Source organism: Gadus morhua, chromosome 3 (assembly GCF_902167405.1).
Source record: "Gadus morhua chromosome 3, gadMor3.0, whole genome shotgun sequence".
Taxonomy (NCBI): domain Eukaryota; kingdom Metazoa; phylum Chordata; class Actinopteri; order Gadiformes; family Gadidae; genus Gadus; species Gadus morhua.
The window spans coordinates 11,069,179-11,086,577 of NC_044050.1; the positions used below are offsets into that span (position 1 = coordinate 11,069,179).

The 17,399-nt window shown below is 47.1% G+C and overlaps 2 protein-coding genes across 2 annotated transcripts in view; one reads left to right on the forward strand and one right to left on the reverse strand.

Annotated features, from left to right (window-relative positions):
* mettl14 (methyltransferase 14, N6-adenosine-methyltransferase non-catalytic subunit) lies at nt 1-6,501 on the reverse strand. The gene is made up of 11 exons (XM_030352032.1): nt 6,264-6,501; nt 6,006-6,094; nt 5,833-5,923; nt 5,479-5,556; nt 5,013-5,100; nt 4,830-4,920; nt 4,399-4,540; nt 4,021-4,113; nt 3,041-3,157; nt 2,568-2,778; nt 1-512 (listed from the first exon to the last, which is right to left on the reverse strand). Exons 1-11 carry the CDS (start codon nt 6,327-6,329, stop codon nt 196-198), a joined length of 1,383 nt encoding a protein of 460 aa, XP_030207892.1. The 5' UTR covers nt 6,330-6,501; the 3' UTR covers nt 1-195.
* Nucleotides 6,502-6,846: 345 nt separating this feature from the next.
* Nucleotides 6,847-17,399, forward strand: part of prss12 (serine protease 12) — a 28,624-nt gene continuing 18,071 nt past the window's right edge. Inside the window, exons 1-7 of the mRNA XM_030352031.1 lie at nt 6,847-7,670; nt 8,527-8,665; nt 12,009-12,181; nt 12,633-12,777; nt 14,005-14,183; nt 14,613-14,754; nt 15,037-15,290. Of these exons, the coding sequence (XP_030207891.1) occupies nt 7,313-7,670; nt 8,527-8,665; nt 12,009-12,181; nt 12,633-12,777; nt 14,005-14,183; nt 14,613-14,754; nt 15,037-15,290 (1,390 nt within the window). The 5' untranslated portion in view covers nt 6,847-7,312. The remainder of the gene's footprint in view (nt 7,671-8,526; nt 8,666-12,008; nt 12,182-12,632; nt 12,778-14,004; nt 14,184-14,612; nt 14,755-15,036; nt 15,291-17,399) is intronic.

Consider the following 17,399-nt stretch of genomic DNA (forward strand, 5'->3'; position numbering starts at 1 on the left):
TGTGCAGAAAAAGAAGGAATTGTGAATTTATTCATAAGTGATCACATAAAACATTTTGCGTGTTTGTGTATAAACATACATAAAAAAAAAAATTAACTTGCACAGAGTGACCCATGTAAAAAAAAAGAAAAAAAAAAAGAAAAAAGAATCACATGTTAGTAGGACAACCACACAACGCTAAACGAGGCCAGGGCCCTAACGAGGTGGGAAGCCCCGGTGTGGCCCCCCCCGGCCCCTGAACCCCCCTCCTCCTCCCCTGTCTCCCCGGAAGTTGGGTCTGTTCCTCTCTCGGCCCCGGTCCCCGCCGCGCCCTGCGTTAGGCCCCCCGCGGCCCCCCCTCGGGGCCCCTCCGCCTCGGTCCGACTTGAGCTTGGCCTGCGGAGACTTGGGCCGCAGCCGCTCGATGTCCTCCGTGCAGCCCGAGAGGTGCATGTTGGGCACGGTGAAGTGAGACGCGTACGCCTCGGCGTTGAAGTTACTGTTGGTCAGTGTGGGCCCTACAGTCAGCCAGCCTGGGGGGGGACATGGGAGGGAGATGGAGGGGGGGGGGGAGACAAAGATAGAGAAGAGATAGAGATGAGAGGGAGACGAAGAGAGGGATGGAGATGGAAGGGAGTAGGATTAGATTAGAGCGCCTAGCGAAGGAGTGACCGTGATTAGCCACACAACATAATCACAGGGTAACCGTGACTCCATGTGCCATTATCAGGGATACAACAAATTACGTGAAGTCCCCCCCCAGGCCCCACAAACTCACTGGAGAACACTGTATCTTTACGTCACCTCCACACAATCAGCCCTAGTCGTCAACATGTTTTTTTTGGTTTCAATGTTTACTGCTGCAATTTCGCTGTCAAGGTTTTGACGGACTTGCCATAGGCGACAATAGCGGGCACAAAGGGAGTGGCTAGTATTCTACCCTGGTGAATTTAACCCAGGAACACCTTGTTGCAGTGCTTAAAAGGACATATGCAAACCAAGAGTGTTTTTCCCCTCTGCCAACGCCGTCACCTATTGACTGTAGAAGACCCACGGGGCGTTCCCCAGTGCTATTTCAATAGCTCGCAGACAAGCCGGCTAGTAGCCCCAGGGCCCAGGGAGCGGCTCCATGTAAACTCTGTCGTTTTCAACCTTGAACGACCGATGGCTTGCGCATCCAAATTCCTGCCTCACCCGTACACACCCTGTTGTAGCCTCTAGACCAGTGTTTCCTCTCGAAAAAGTTGGTGCCGGTCATGTGACCTGGAAGGTTTCATTTGAAAGTTTTCTTTTTTTTAACTTCTTTTGATATTTGGCAGCTGAGAAGCGTGCCGCTGCTGACTCTTCCTTCCCCAAGGCGGCTTCACTGAGCAGTCTTTATTAGAGATTAGATTGGGCCCAGAAAAACAAGCCTGCACCGGCCCGAGCCCGTGCACGTTCTGTCTGAGCCCGGCCCGACACATTAACTGTAGTTATGAGCCCGAGCCCGATTTCAACCCGACATTTATTTTAATACATGTGTAACTCTGTACACATTTGTTACTTAGGCCTACTCTGCTAAATATATATGTAGGGGCTTATTTTCGATAATGACCGGCGACGTTCTATACATTATCCCGCTTATTACACGGCTACTTGCCATTTATTTTTTAAAAAGACACATGGTGTGTCTTTTTACAATTTACTCGTTACCAGCATTCGTAGAGTTGATCAGCAGTGAAATAGTCCTCCAAAGACGTTGACGTCGCTTAGCAGCCAAAGACGCTGGGGTTGACAAGTTACCGGTCTACTACCCATGCAAGTGAACGGAGCGTTCCACGTCATTGAGAAGACCTGTGTAATAAAGACCTATAATAATTCTGTTTATGGCATCTATAATATTTCTGTTTATGACGTCTCCTCCGAGGTCCTGACTCACTGAGGTCATAAAAGATCGCAGGGCATTTATCGCAAAGATTAGGGGTTTCCCCGGTGTTCTGGCCCAATCAGGCTCATTCAATCTGGCCCCCTAAGCATCCTCCTGTATAATTGTCTGACCACACACCACCTCAAGCTGGTGTGTGGTGAGCGTTCTGGCGCAGATTGGCTGCCGTGCATCACCCAATTGGGTGCTACACACATGCGTGGTGGTTTGTGAGGTCCCCCCTTCATTGTAAAGCGTCTTTGAGTGTCTAGAAAAAAGCGCTATATAAATTCAATCCATTATTATTATTATTCCTCCTCAGATAAGGGCCAATAAAGCAATGATGTAAAAAAAAAAAAACAAAAAAAAAAAAAAACACGCCTGATCAAAGGCCCGGCCCCACCCAAGGATTGTGGTGGGAAATATCGGCGGGCCGGGTCGGGTCAATCAAAACCCTCATTGTTTAACATGAATTGGCTAAACAAATGACCACTGTAGCATATTAAAAGAAGAGAATTATTTCCATTGGCCATTCTGACCGGAGACATTTAGAATTTTCGGTCCTCCTCATTTTTTTTCCGGTCAATGACCGGTAATTACCGGACAACGGAAACTCTGCTCCGCACTAAAGCTGTGCGGACAGCAGCCGACCAATCTCACATGGGGTCCTCTGTAGTGCTCTCACCAGGCCTGATGGTTGAGTCCCTGCCGAACAGGTGGAGCCTCCGTCGGCCCAGGCAGAAGTGCTCGATGATGTGGAAGATCTCCACGGGCTTCTCCACATTGCCCATCTCCGGCTCCTCCGTGATGATCAGGTCGATGTCCACGTTGGCGTGGATGAAGTCCCCGTCGGTACTGCGTCGGACCGTGCCTTTGATCCCCATCAGACAGTGTTCCTGGAGATGGGACGAATGTTCTTACAAGCGAGGCCAACTGCTGCTCTGTTCCTTTCGGGCGGCCAAAAGCGAATGACTGATTGAATCAGTTGTGGAGTAAAATATTAAGTAACAATCAATGTACTAACTAATACCGATTGCCTTGCAGTATGAGCATAATGCATCATCACATCGAAAGGCTTAACTCCATTCAGTCAATCATTGTAATGGCGGACTGAATAAGCCAACAGTGTTGAGGTACGGCGATGGCGCTGCCTGGTACCTTGGTCCTTTGGAACACAGCCTTGGGGTCAAGGGTCTTGGTCTTGCCAGGGTTGTTCTTGTTGGTCTTGATCCAGCAAATATCCTCACATCGTCTGAAGCCCCACTTCCTCAAACACTGCGGGGCGACAAAGACGTACACATTGCGAGATAAGAAACACCACAGATACATGACGAGCCCAGGGGCAAGGGGTGTAGCCAAGAAAATGCACTACATAGCAGAGGCATTACAAAGGGAGCCGATGCTAACCCGGGCCTCATCCATTGGCCTGAACACCGCAGTGGGGGACGACACGGGCTCCATCACAGCCCGTCAGCGGGTTGTCATGGTATCAGGCGGTCACAGGGCGGTGGACGGTGTTGAGTGTTTCTCACTACTAAGAAGTATTGGGAGATCATGTGGGTTCATCATGAGGCCTCACTTAAAAGCCTAATTTCTGATCAAGAAACCTGCCCATCAGAATGTGTTAAACGTAGGGCTGGATGCCTTCAGCATAACACACACTATTGTTTTCAACAAGACATTCCATCCATGCAGAAGCATTAGTCATAAGGCATTTGAGTGAAAGTATGTGTTATTTTGATCAATCATAATAATAAGCGTTAAATACTCATTATAATGCATTACTTGTACTTCTGTATGATGTATGCTCATCTTAATACTTCTGGTGTACTTCTGTGTGTTGTATGCTCATCATACATCCTGGAGAGCTTCTTTGTGATTTACGCTCATCATAAACCCTGCTGTACTTCTGTGTGTGGTATGCTCATCATAAACCCTGCTGTACTTCTGTGTGTTGTATGCTCATCATAAATCCTGGAGACCTTCTTTGTATTTATGCTCATCATAAACCCTGCTGTACTTCTGTGTGTGGTATGCTCATCATATACCATGGTGTACTTCTGTGTGTTGTATGCTCATCATACATCCTGGAGTACTTCTGTGGGTTGAATGCTCATCATAAATCAGAGCTAGCGTACCATCCTGCCGAGATCCAAGCCTTCTCCAGAACCACACCAGAGGAAGACGAAGGAGCGCAGGGCAGATATCTCCTCAATCTCCAGCTTCATTATCTTCACATGCAAGGCAGACAGCGGGAGAGAGAGGAAAAGGAGGAGAGATGGGAGGTGCGATCAACTATAAAGCGCATCGCTACTAAACCTCTTTTCTGGGGCAAATCTACATTTTCATAACGTCAGATATTGTCTGCATCAACTTTACTTTGTCTTTGCATTCACAAACCAGACTACAAGCATTAACACTGTATGTTGCGCTAGTAACTGTGTGATGCCCTAAACAACTTGGAACCCACTCAGAAGTAGACAGAGCTGACTGGCGGAAGAACAACCCAGACGTACGTCATCCCAGTTCCAAAAGCGCTCTGTGTGGCTGATGCCCGACTCCCTGTAGTACTCCTCCAAGGGTGGCTCCAGCAGGATCACGTCAAACTTACACTTCAGGTCTCGCAGGTCGAAGTGCTCCGGGTCCGCCTGTAGGTACCTGAACAGACACAGAGGCTCCCGGGCTTAAGTGCCTTTATATCACTACTGAAATAAGACCTTTATTTAGCGAATACAGGAGAAAATGCTATGTTTTTGCCAGTCTCCCCAAAACGTCTCGGACGCATGTTATGGTCTTTTCGTGAAGCCGAAGTGCCCGTTAGCAGGCCTAAGGGTGAGGTGTGAGATGTGTTTGTGGAGTTGTGGCGCTGGTATGGAAAGCCAAACACAATATGTGAATTTATACACATTAACTACACAACGTCTATAAGCAGATTGTAAATACGTACATGGGGGGAGTGTTGGTAGTGGAGATGAGTTCATCCTTCAGTCTGATAAGCTCTCGCAGTTTGGGATACTCCTCAAATCGGTCAGCCAGACCTGAATATCGCAGAGAGATTAAAAGACAAACCCACACACACACACGTGGAAGTAGACATACAAAACACGACCATGCAGGAACATAGACATACCAACATCTCTGATGAAGTTCTGTGGCCGATGGCCGGTATCCACAAAGTGCTGGCAATAGTCATTGTGTGGGTTAAGACTCTGTGTACCCTAAAATGGAACAAATGACAACATGGATTCATTTTGTTTTCACAGGAAATTCGGACACTTCAGGTCAGGTACAAATGATCAGGAGGACTAACTCATCTTATCCCACAATGACTAGACTGTGTGTGTGTGTGTGTGTGTGTGTGTGTGTGTGTGTGTGTGTGTGTGTGTGTGTGTGTGTGTGTGTGTGTGTGTGTGTGTGTGTGTGTGTCAAACCCAGTACATATAGGCAGGGCGCTGCCTACATTATGTCCCTGCTGCTCAACTCTGTCGGTTCATTTATTATCGTGATGTATGGTTTCACCATGACTATGGAGTCAATGGGCAGTTCACAGATGACGGGTTAGAGCATGAGCACAGAGAGAGAATCAGCTTCCTCACCTTCAGGAAAGTACTTGAGTCCTTGTAGACCTCCTCGTATGGGTTGTTTTCTTCTGGCGGCTGCAACTCCACCTCTTCCTAGAGTAATGCAGTTGACAACACTTCAGATACGTGCTATACAGCTGAGCATAATATATCTGAAGTACAAACTGAAGGTAGCTCAATGAAGAGTAAGACACAAACCAATCCCAAATGAGAGATGTAGATGCATTTTAGACGATAAACTGGGCAATTTAATAAACACAGAATTATTTAGCCCTCATAATATGCACACAGCACAAATAGTATTTTAAATAACACATCGGGGGCAAGATACGGGGGGGGGTATCTTTGGACGTGGATGATTCAAGTCACCTTGATGACTATGTCGATGTCTTCTTCTGTGTCATCTCCCTCCCCTGTGGCTTTGCGTTTGGAAGGCGGGACCGATGTGTCCAGGGATGCCCTACAAACCAGGAATCAACATCTAAGGACGCAATAATGGACAAATAACAGCCAGGTGATTCGATGATTGAAAGGCATCTCACCGTGAAATCTCTCGGGTCTCCTCGATCTCCTTCAGTTCATCTTTACTGTTCAGCACAGCGCCAATACTATCAGCGCTTTCAGCTCCCAGCTGTACGGAGATGTTATTTTTAGTATGTTATTGATGTGCAATACACCTACTCGTTATCCGGTAGCATACAGTAAATAGTGTACCTCTGGCGACAAAATAATCGGCGGCTGTCTCAATGTTATGCGAGTAGCACGATGAGGAGGGCGGGAGTGTTTGTTATCAACGTTACCTGTTGAGCCAAAAGCTGTCGCCTAAGCTTCTGCTTTTTGCGTATCTCTTGCAATCGACTGTTCATTTCTTAAGCACTGCAGCTTTGCATCAGCCGCTTTTTTGTTTAGAATGATGGGACAAATAATGTTGTTCAAAAATGCTAATCACAGTAACAGGACTGTGGCTATAAACCGGAGCTAATGTGGACACAATGATGACAAACTGTTATCCGGCGCGTCTATGTTGCGTCATGACGCTCCTCCAATGGTAAAACGCTAACATGTCTTTGTTACAGACCACCACCGGGGCGCTGTTTCCTACTGATACAGGAGGCATGTGCTGGGAGGAAATCTCTAACCAGGTATGCGCTCCTGATGCAATGGGATTGTAATATATTGTAGGACTTTATAGGCCTAGTGGTAGAATAGGCATACTAGTGATAATTGTATACCTATTAGTGCTGTACAATTGTTTCATACATTCGTCCTCATCCACAAATTGTGGAAACAAAGTGTGGTGACAGAAATACAACCTATATATATATATGCATATCTTTGTATTTTTATATGATTGTATCTATCCATTAATCTATACATATCTTTATATCCATCTATACATTTATCCATCTAGGCCTTGTCTGTCTAGCCTGTTTTTAATTGTTTCAGTATTGTTATCGGCCTTTAATGATTTGACTGAATATGCTACATATCTCATGAATTCAACGCGGAACCCATAGACTTACAAAATCGATGGGAAAGGCTCTGAAAAAGTCAACCATCCATTCGTTCATCAGTTCAGTGAGCTACAAATTGGATTCTGATTAGAGACCGACTCGCATCCAAACTCCAGGTCCGAAGGGAAGCGCTCCCCCTTCCTACTTTCCCCGGGCCCTCCTGCAGTACAGGGGGGCCCATTGATCCGCGTCTGCGTGTCTCCGGCGCTCAGCCTGCAGCGCTCGATCCATCCCACACACCACAGCACGAGCAGCAGGACCGGGGAAGCCCTTCTTTGGAGCGGGGAGCGTTTTCCAACCAATATGTATCCTAGATATATAATTAAAGAACACTCATGAACATGTCATCGAGAAGTGGAAACATGGAGTTGACGTTCGTAACTATCGCGTTTGCACTTTTGGCCATGAACGGTCGCGTATTTAGCAACGTCCATTCGTTTATCCCGCCGTTCACCGACTGCGTCCAAAGCCGCGGTGGGAAAGAGGGATCCTACCAAGGGGCGATAGATGTCACCGAGTCCGGTTCTCGGTGCATGAACTGGAGCCAAGTGGCGGGATTTAAGGATCGGTACCAGGGTAAAGGGGTCGGGGACCACAACCACTGCCGGAACCCCGACGGTCGGATCCGACCCTGGTGCTTTTTCAACAACACCAGGGGCAGAGTGGACTGGGGCTATTGCGACTGTAAACAAGGTAAGCGTGCAACCCTCAGTGCGTGTTATTTTTGTTCCTATGATGCAGATAGTAATGATGGTGACTATCAAGCCGATCTTGCCAGGCCAAATAGTTTGAAGACGTGAAACCTCACGACCACCTCTTATGCGTCAGTCGTGGTTCAGGTTTGCGTGAGGGCATGACAAGCCCAAACAGGCGCATTTTTAGCCGGGCTGTTGAGCACTAAGATATTTGCCTCGGGCTCCTACACCTTGGTTACCAATGAGTCAACACATGACAATAGGCATCGGATAATGTCAAACATTAGGGAAGTTGTCTATAACAAAAGAGAATCATAACTTGGTTGTGAATCATACAATCTCGACCTCTCTGTGGAGACGCCCAAAACAAAAATAAACTGAATAGGGACTTTTGACAAAAGAGATTGATTGACAGGCAGTTATTTGTCCAGTGATTAATCAATAGGCTAGTGATTGATTAAATACAGGTCGATCTATATAGATTGATCAATACTGTTACATCAATATGGATTCATCAGGTTCATCAATCTGGATTATATCAGGCACCCTGAGCCCGCATCCTCATCTGATCTTCTTCCAGAAAATATGTAGTTGTACTTTGTATTTCTCAAAAGGTCTATTGGAGATGTTTTAGCCCTTTCTGAGTGCCATTATCGCTGCTTTGTGAAGTAACGAGACATGGATAGGAAAGTTTGTCTATTACATCAGAAAATCCACAAAGAAGATAAATTATAAAATAATACTTCATGAATCCCATATTGGAAATGCAGGGAATACAGAGGCTCACAGACACATTTACCAGCCTCAATGTGGTTCATGAAGACCTGGTCATCCTCCCCTATTTCTCTCCCCAGGATCAGTGCGTCTGCTGGGGGGACGCTCCAAGTTGGACGGCCGGGTGGAGGTCTACCTGCGGGGGATCTGGGGGTCCATTTGCAGCCAGGACTGGGCTGATGAAGACGCTGCCGTGGTCTGCCGACAGCTGGGCAAGGGGTGAGGAAGAGTGGCGCATGTAAACACACACATGGACACGCAAACAGACAGACCCCTCAGATATAGATACTGGACAACAGACACGTTCACTCTCTCTCACACGCACATACACACATACACACTTGGGCGTTTTCTCTTGCTTTCATGCTAATTCAAACTCGTCTAAAAACACACAAGATGCACATATTGTCAACAGCAGCACATATAATTAACCACATGTGAAACAAACACAGAAACAAGTCCTTACGAGTCCCTTAATGGCGTGTTGAAGAGAATCTGAAAATACGTTATGGACACAATGTTACGTTTACACAGTACAGTAAACTAATCAAATACATGATGATACACATGATGATTCACTTGTGGGGCACGCCTCCAGTGATGATAATTAAATTATGCGTCATGTTTTGAAAACTATTTCTGTCTCTTGTCTCCTTACTTTTTATTATCGCATGCGCACTAGGTTTTCCCCTTTTCGTTTACGTTCCTCCTCTTGTCCTTCTCTCACCTCACAAGCTCTCATTGTATTTTACTTTGGGGTGACCCCTGCATTCCATCCTCTGTGTCTCCATGAGCTCTTTAAAGCCGCTCCATGCGGCCCATATATTTACCTTCCACACACACACACACCCGCTCACTCACCCGCTCTCAAACTCACTCTCACACACACGGCTTGGTGGAAGTCTAACTGGAGGGAGGTGTGTGTGTGTGTGTGTGTGTGGGTGGGGGGGGTCTAGCGGTCCATTTACATCCAGGACTGGGCTTATGAAGATGCTGCCGTAGATCTGCATGTAAACCCACACATTGGCACTCACACAGACAGACAACTCAGACATAGTCACTGGACCACGGACACACACGTACTCAATCTCACACACACACACACACACACACACACACACACACACACACACACACACACACACACACACACACACACACACACACACACACACACACACACACACACACACACACATACACACTTGGGTGTTTTCTCTTGCTGTCATGCTAATTCAAACCCGTTTAAAAACACAGAAGATGCACATATTGTCAACAGCAGCACATATAATTAACAACACGTGAAACAAACACAGAAACAAGTCCTTACCAGTCCCTTAATGGCGTGTTGGAGAGAATCTGAAAATACATTATGTACACAATTTTACGTTTGCACAGTACAGTAAACTAATCAAATACATAATGATACACATGATGTTTCACTTGTGGGGCACGCCTCCAGTGATGATAATTAAATTATGCGTCATGTTTTGAAAACTAACTAGAGGCCCATTTGCATCCAGGACTGGGCTTATGAAGATGCTGCCGTAGATCTGCATGTAAGCACACACATTGGCACTCACACGGACAGACACCTCAGACATAGTCACTGGACCATGGACACACACGTTCACTCAATCTCACACACACACACGCAGGCGCACACACTCTCATTCACTCACTCACTCACTCACTCACTCACTCACTCACTCACTCACTCACTCACTCACTCACTCACTCACTCACTCACTCACTCACTCACTCACATACACACCTTCACACACAGGCATACTCACTCACTTACACACAAGCAGACATATACACACACACACAAACACTCACTAACTCATTCACCCACACTCACCCACTCGCTCACTCACTCACTCACTCACTCACACATACACACAACACACACACTTGCACAAACACAAGCTCAATAACAAATGAACGTAGACATTCTTGGGCGTTTTCTCTTGCTCTCATGCTAATTCACACTTGTTGCACATATTGTCAACAGCAGCACATATAACCAACCACACGTGAAACAAACACAGAAACAAGTCCTTTAAGGGTATGTTGGAGATAATCTGAAAATGCATTATGTACACAACGTTAAGTTTATACAGTGAAGTAAACTAGTCAAATACATGATGATACACATGATGATTCACTTGTGGGGCACGCCTCCAGTGATGATAATTAAATGATGCGTCATGTTTTGTCAACTATTTCTGTCTCTTGTCTCATTTGTCTTTATTATCATATGCATGCACCGGTCTTTCCCCTTTTCCTTTACGGTCCTCCTCGGGTTCTTGTCCTTCTCTCCCCTCACAAGCAGTCATTGTATTTTACATTAGGGTGACCCCTGCATTCCAACCTCGTTGTCTCCATGAGCTCTCTAAAGCCGTTCAGTGCAGCCCAGATATTTACCTTCCACACACACACACACGCACAAACAACCGCTCTCAAACTCGCTCTCACACGCGCACACACTCACTAACCCGCTCTTAAACTCACACATGCACACATTCACTCGACCGCTCTAAATCTCACTCTTGCAGACACACACACTCACTCGACCACTCTCAAACTCACTCACATACGCACACACTCACTCAACCCCTCTGAAACCCACCCTCACACCCACAAACACATGCAAACACACACACACACACACACACATACACACACACATGCACGTGTACAAACACACAGACCCACAGAGACACACAGACATACAAACTTACATGTACACAATCACATGCAAAAACACACACATACACACATAGATAAACACAATCACATGCGTGTGTACACACACACACACACACACACACACACACACACACACACACACACACACACACACACACACACACACACACACGTTGGTGGCATGCGTTGAGGTCATTCTTACCGTAAAGCAGAGGTGCCTTCTCCCTAGGCTGGGGTGTGGGAGGAGGAAAGCGTGGTGATGAGGTGGTCTCTGCACTGACGATATGTTAGGGGAATTGGTTAGGGGGATAGGTTCGAGGATATGTGACACAGATTACAACACTGGTACGTACATGTTCTGGGGCCCTCATAGTCACGTAACCCTTCAGTAAAAGTGAACACCAGAATGGCGACATACTCCCGCAAAATGGAATGATAGCAATCTGCTTTTACGATGGCTATAATGAAACCCTTAATTGGTTATAACTACTAGTAACTACTACTATCCGTTCAAATACTGGAGCTGAAAGTGTCTGGAATGACAGCCGAAGCACTATAAAACAAATGTTAGATCATCGTTAAACATGGATCATTGAGCTATGTTGCCTTTGTGATATGTGTCACACATGCATGTATGGCCTGTATTTAATTCACTCTACTAACGTGCATAACAACCTTGGACCTGTTGAAAACTACGGGTCAACCCCAGCTGTTATGTTCTGTATCATTTCCTTAGTTCTTCCACTCTGGTGCCCCTCCTAGAATAGACCGAGGGGGCCCTCAACCCTCCTAAAGACCAACATCCTGGAGATCAAACCTGCTGGTAATTTCAGGTGGGTGTTCCCAGGTTCACAGGTCAGGCGCGGACCACAGCCCTCTCTCTTTTGGGCGTGGCCAGACTCCACTGGGGGGCAGTCCACTGCCAGGGGGCGGAGCCAGACCTGCTGCAGTGCCCCAGGACCCCCTGGAACGGAGGGGAGTGTCCCATGGCCGCGGCCGTCACCTGCAGCCAACAACAAGGTCCGCTGTCTGTCTGTCTGTCTGTCTGTCTTCCGTCGGTCAAATCGACCTGTATGTCCCTACCGGTCCATGAATCTGTTGACCTGTCTGTCTGTCAGCCTTGCTCTGCGTCTTTCCTCTAGCTCTGTGGCTACCTGTCTTACCCCATTTTTCATTCTGTCAGCACCAGTCTGTCGGTTTGTCCTCATCGTTCTCTCTCTCTGTCAATATCTTTCATTTCCCTTCACTGCATTGCACTTGTTGTACACCTGTTACACTTACCCCATGGCTAATACATGCTTTTGTGTGTGTGTGTGTGTGTGTGTGTGTGTGTGTGTGTGTGTGTGTGTGTGTGTGTGTGTGTGTGTGTGTGTGTGTGTGTGTGTGTGTGTGTGTGTGTGTGTGCGTGTGTGTGTGTGTGTGTGTGTGTGCGTGCGTGCGTGTGTGTGTACGTGTGTGTGTGTGTGTACAGTGGTGGTCCCGGTGCGACTGGTGGGGGGTGTCTCTGGGTCGGAGGGCAGGGTGGAAGTCTTCCACGGGGGCCAGTGGGGGTCCGTGTGTGACGACCAGTGGGACGACAGAGACGCAGAGGTGGTCTGCCGACAGCTTGGGCTGAGGTTCATACCAACACGCACATGCACACACACACACACACACACACACACACACACACACACACACACACACACACACACACACACACACACACACACACACACACACACACACACACACACACACACACCAATACCTTTTGTAGTTGTGTTCATTCCTGTGCAGGGTGCCACTTTGACCATCTTTCATGAACACAAACAAAAGGACTAGAGGAATTTATATAAAATGGGAAGTCTCGCTTTCATTATTCGCTCTATTTCTCTCTCTCTTTCTTCTCTCTCTCAATTTCTCTCTCTTTCGCTCCCTCTTTTGCTCTTTCCCCTTTGTGTCTTGTTTATCTGTGTCTCTCTAACTATCTACCAAAGTATGTTAAGTATTCTTTCCATTTGGAGGCACAGGCAGAGAAGGCACAGTAGGCATGACATCTGGGCTCAGACCCTGAATCAGCCTCATTGTTCCAGGGACGTTGTAGTGCCTCAGTTATTCATACAACACTGACCCAGGCTCCTGACACACTATTGTGTGTGTGTATGTGTGTGTGTGTGTGTGTGTGTGTGTGTGTGTGTGTGTGTGTGTGTGTGTGTGTGTGTGCGCGTGTAAGTGCCTTATTGAGGTATTTATTTTTTATTTGTGTGTATTTATTTGTGTGTTTTGGTTTGCTTCCATAATACAAATTGGATGTGACTCCCTCACCTGCAATGTCTCGAGGCATCAGGCATGAGGAGTGCATTGAACCTCCACAGGCGAACAACACTTTCCACTGGAAATGACAAACACAATTTAAATGTGTTTAATCAAACAAAACAGGCCTTGTAGTTGGTGAATTATGGTGGATGTATTTTCCAATTCAAAATCAACAAATTTTCATATTTTCAAAAATAATGCCAAAATTGAGATCTAGTTGTATGCAGAGGTATATTGGTGTTTTACAAAAAAGATATAATTGATACCGTTTTAAATTCAGATTCAAATCAACTTTATTTGATGATTGATGTTGGATTAAAATGATTGCATGCCTATACAACATACAAGATGCTATCGACTCACGCAGCTATGCCTGCTATTATTCATTCTCGCAATTATATATTATTACTTTTATCACTTCAAGTCGTTGAAGACAGCCTCCTGTGATCCTTGTCTGCCCCCTGGTGGCTGGTGAGCCTCACAGTTGGGCAGCCGCCGCGGCTTCGCCTAACATCGCCTTCTTGTCTCACCTGTTCTCTGAGCAGTGGCATCCCCAGGGCCTGGGGCCAGGCACGTTTCGGCGAGGGTTCGGGTCGCATGTGGCTGGATGAAGTGCGCTGTACTGGGAATGAGCTGTCTCTGGAGCAGTGCCCCAAAGCATCCTGGGGCGACCATGACTGTCTGCATTCAGAAGACGCCGGCGTTTCCTGTCACACGCTCCCAGGTGATGACTCTGCCATACACTAACCCCTGTGACACCTGTGACAAATATTACACAAGTTTATTACACTGATAACACCACTCACAGAGTGACGCATACAAGCCAGCTGTTAGACGTAATCTACAAGTTACGGGTAACACAACGCCTACAAGCTAGCTGTAAAACAAAGCCTATAAACTAGATGTAACACATAACATACAAAGAATCGGTAACACGTAGACCACAATGTAGCGGTTACATGCGGCCAATAAACCACCAGTAACACAAAAACGCTAGTAACACGTACATGCTAGCAGTAATAAATGCATTCATGTTTAGGGTTAGGGTTAGGGTTAGGCTAACCCTAACCCTAACCCTATGTGTTCAGAACCTGGTGACCCGGATGCTTATTTTGTACGTTACATCTATTCTACCTCTGTGTATTCCCTTCAGATGGTACAGTTAGGCTAGCTGGGGGAACAGAGAGCCACGAGGGGCGTTTGGAGATCTTCTACCGCGGCCAATGGGGAACAGTGTGCGATGATGGCTGGACAGACTCTAACACACTGGTGGTGTGTCGACAGCTAGGCTACAGGTAATGTTGCTGAAATCATGCAATGCGTCTCAACACATATGTTGCTCTAAGGTTGATCAGTGGAAACTTTTATCCAAAGAGACATTTATCATGTACGATTTTACATCTTCCATAAGGATTTTACAGTCAGACGCAACCAGCCATGGACATACAGGGAATTGAACCCCTGACCCTGGCATTTTCAATGTCTTAATTTCAAACCTCAAATGCCCCTGAAATGTATTTTTCAGTGCACTACCAGTTCAGCTGGCGATCTTAGTTATACATTTATGTACTCTTCAGGTCCGGTACGAGGGTGGTCTCTGAGGAGGAGGGGGAGGAGACCCCGGGAACCCGGTTCGGCTGGGGTTCAGGACCCATCCTGCTGGACGATGTGAGCTGCACGGGGAAGGAGCCCGGCCTGGAGCTGTGCCAGAGGAGGGAGTGGACCCTCCATGACTGTACCCACTACGAGGACGTCAGCGTGGCCTGCGGCCCGCAGCGGCCCGGACCGCAGAGCCCCGGGACGCAGAGCCCCGGACCGGACCCACACACAAGTAGGCCCACCACAGAATCTGTGGTAGAGAGCGAGAGACTGTGTGTGCCTGTGTTAGAATGAGAGAAATGGAATATATTTGTGTATGTGTGTGTGTTTGTGTACATGTGCAGACTTTGAGTCTTAAGATTTTGAGTTGCCTTTTGTGTATGTGGATTGAAGTGTGTGATTGATTTCAGTGTTTGTGTGTGTGTGTGATAACTGTCTATCTTTGAGTGTTTCTGTGTCCATCTGTTCTCTTCACAATAGTTTTTTGTTAATGTTGTCCTTGAAAGAGAAGATGAACCTCTTTGAAGGCTTTGAAGCCTCTCTCTGTTCTATTCACATGGTTTGCACGGAATGTGCATACCTGTGTGTGTGTGTGTGTGTGTGTGTGTGTGTGTGTTGTCGTAACCCGGTCCTTGTTGTTGCCGGGTTCCAGGTACAAACGACACGTTTGTGTGAGGGATAGGCCATTGCAGGCATTTATTTAACAATCAACTTAAACAATCAAAGTATTCGCGGTCTCTAGGGCCTCCGTGGGCCTCTAGCCTCTCGCGGACACGAGCGCTTCCTCCAATATTTTCACACCACACTCACTCAAACTATTAAGTCACAAGGATAAAAAAGAATTGTACAGATTTAATTAAGTTTAAGCTACTGATTGTTCTCAGCCTCACCTCCACTTGCTTCATCTGAAACCGTCTGGCAAGTGAGTAAATGGAAAAACCCTTAGGGCCCTATCTTGCATCCGGCGCAAGTGACTTAGTCACTGGCGCATGTGTCGTTGCTAGTTTACAACTGGCGCAGAGCGCTCTTTTGCCACCTGCGCCACTCGCCGGTAAATTAGGGAATGATCTTGCGCCCCAAGGGGCGGTTCGGCGGAAGGAGGAGGCGTGTTCTGGCGCAAACGGTATTTTGCCGTCTCTGAATACCATTGCGCTACTGACCAGGAAATACCTGGTTTAAAGTCAGTGGCGCGTTGTTCAGATGCTATTTTAAGGGCGCAAGCATACATGCGCATGCGATGCATACGGATTGCTTGTGCACCTCGCGAATACACTTTGCTTCTCTCATCTACCTAGCCGCACATTCTTGGTAAATTATTTGGGAAAGAACAGCTGATGCAGCGGTAATAAGTTGTAGGCTACTTTTTAATCAATGCATCTGCAAACACCGTACAGCAAACACATTTTCTTGAGACATCGTGTAGGCCTACATGCCCATAACTTTTAGGATTGATGAGTAGGCATATTTGATCGTGAAAAACATTGCTTTACCGCGAGTGAGTGTTAAAAAGAATTAATGAATGCGGGCGCGCGTGTGTGCTCTGTTTAAACACACGCAAACTAAACACTCTCATCATCATCTCATCTTCGTCGGCTTATCGGGGGTCGGGTCGCGGGGGGAGCAGCTCAAGCAGGGGGCCCCAGACTTCCCTTTCCCGGGCCACATTGACCAGCTCTGACGGGGGAATCCCGAGGCGTTCCCAAGCCATTGTTGAGATATAATCTCTCCACCTAGTCCTGGGTCTTCCCCGAGGTCTCCTCCCAACTGGACGTGCCTGAAACACCTCCCAAGGAAGGCGCCCAGTGGGCATCGTTACCAGATGCCCGAACCACCTCAGCTGACTCCTTTCTAAGTAAAGGAGCAGCGGCTCTAATCCGAGTTCCTCACGGATGGCTGAGCTTCTCACCCTATCCCTAAGGGAGACGCCAGCCACCCTTCTGAGAAAACTCATCTCGGCCGCTTGTACCCGCGATCTCGTCCTTTCGGTCACCACCCAACCCTCATGACCATAGGTGAGGATAGGAACGAAGATAGACCGGTAGATCGAGAGCTTTGCCTTGCGGCTCCGCTCTTTTTTCGTAACAACGGTGCGGTAAAGCGAACGCAATACTGCCCCCGCTGCTCCGATTCTCGGGCCAATCTCACGCTCCATAGTACCCTCACTCGCGAACAAGACCCCGAGGTACTTGAATTCCTTCACTTGGGCAAACTACACACGTAACGCATAATACAATCAATGGCAATGTCTATTACCGCGGGGACACATGCATACAATACTGATAAGAAACAATGTTTATAATGTATTGCGTAGCCTATATCATTAAATAGAACCACAGTTACT

Excerpts from the sequence above, each read along its gene's own strand:
- mettl14 (XM_030352032.1), bottom strand. The coding sequence starts at position 6,329 with ATGAACAGTCGATTGCAAGAGATACGCAAAAAGCAGAAGCTTAGGCGA. Across the intron at positions 5,101-5,478 it reads ACTCAAGTACTTTCCTGAAG|GGTACACAGAGTCTTAACCC; the intron begins GTGAGGAAGCTG and ends GTTCCATTTTAG. Across the intron at positions 2,779-3,040 it reads CTGTGTTCCAAAGGACCAAG|GAACACTGTCTGATGGGGAT; the intron begins GTACCAGGCAGC and ends TCCCATCTCCAG.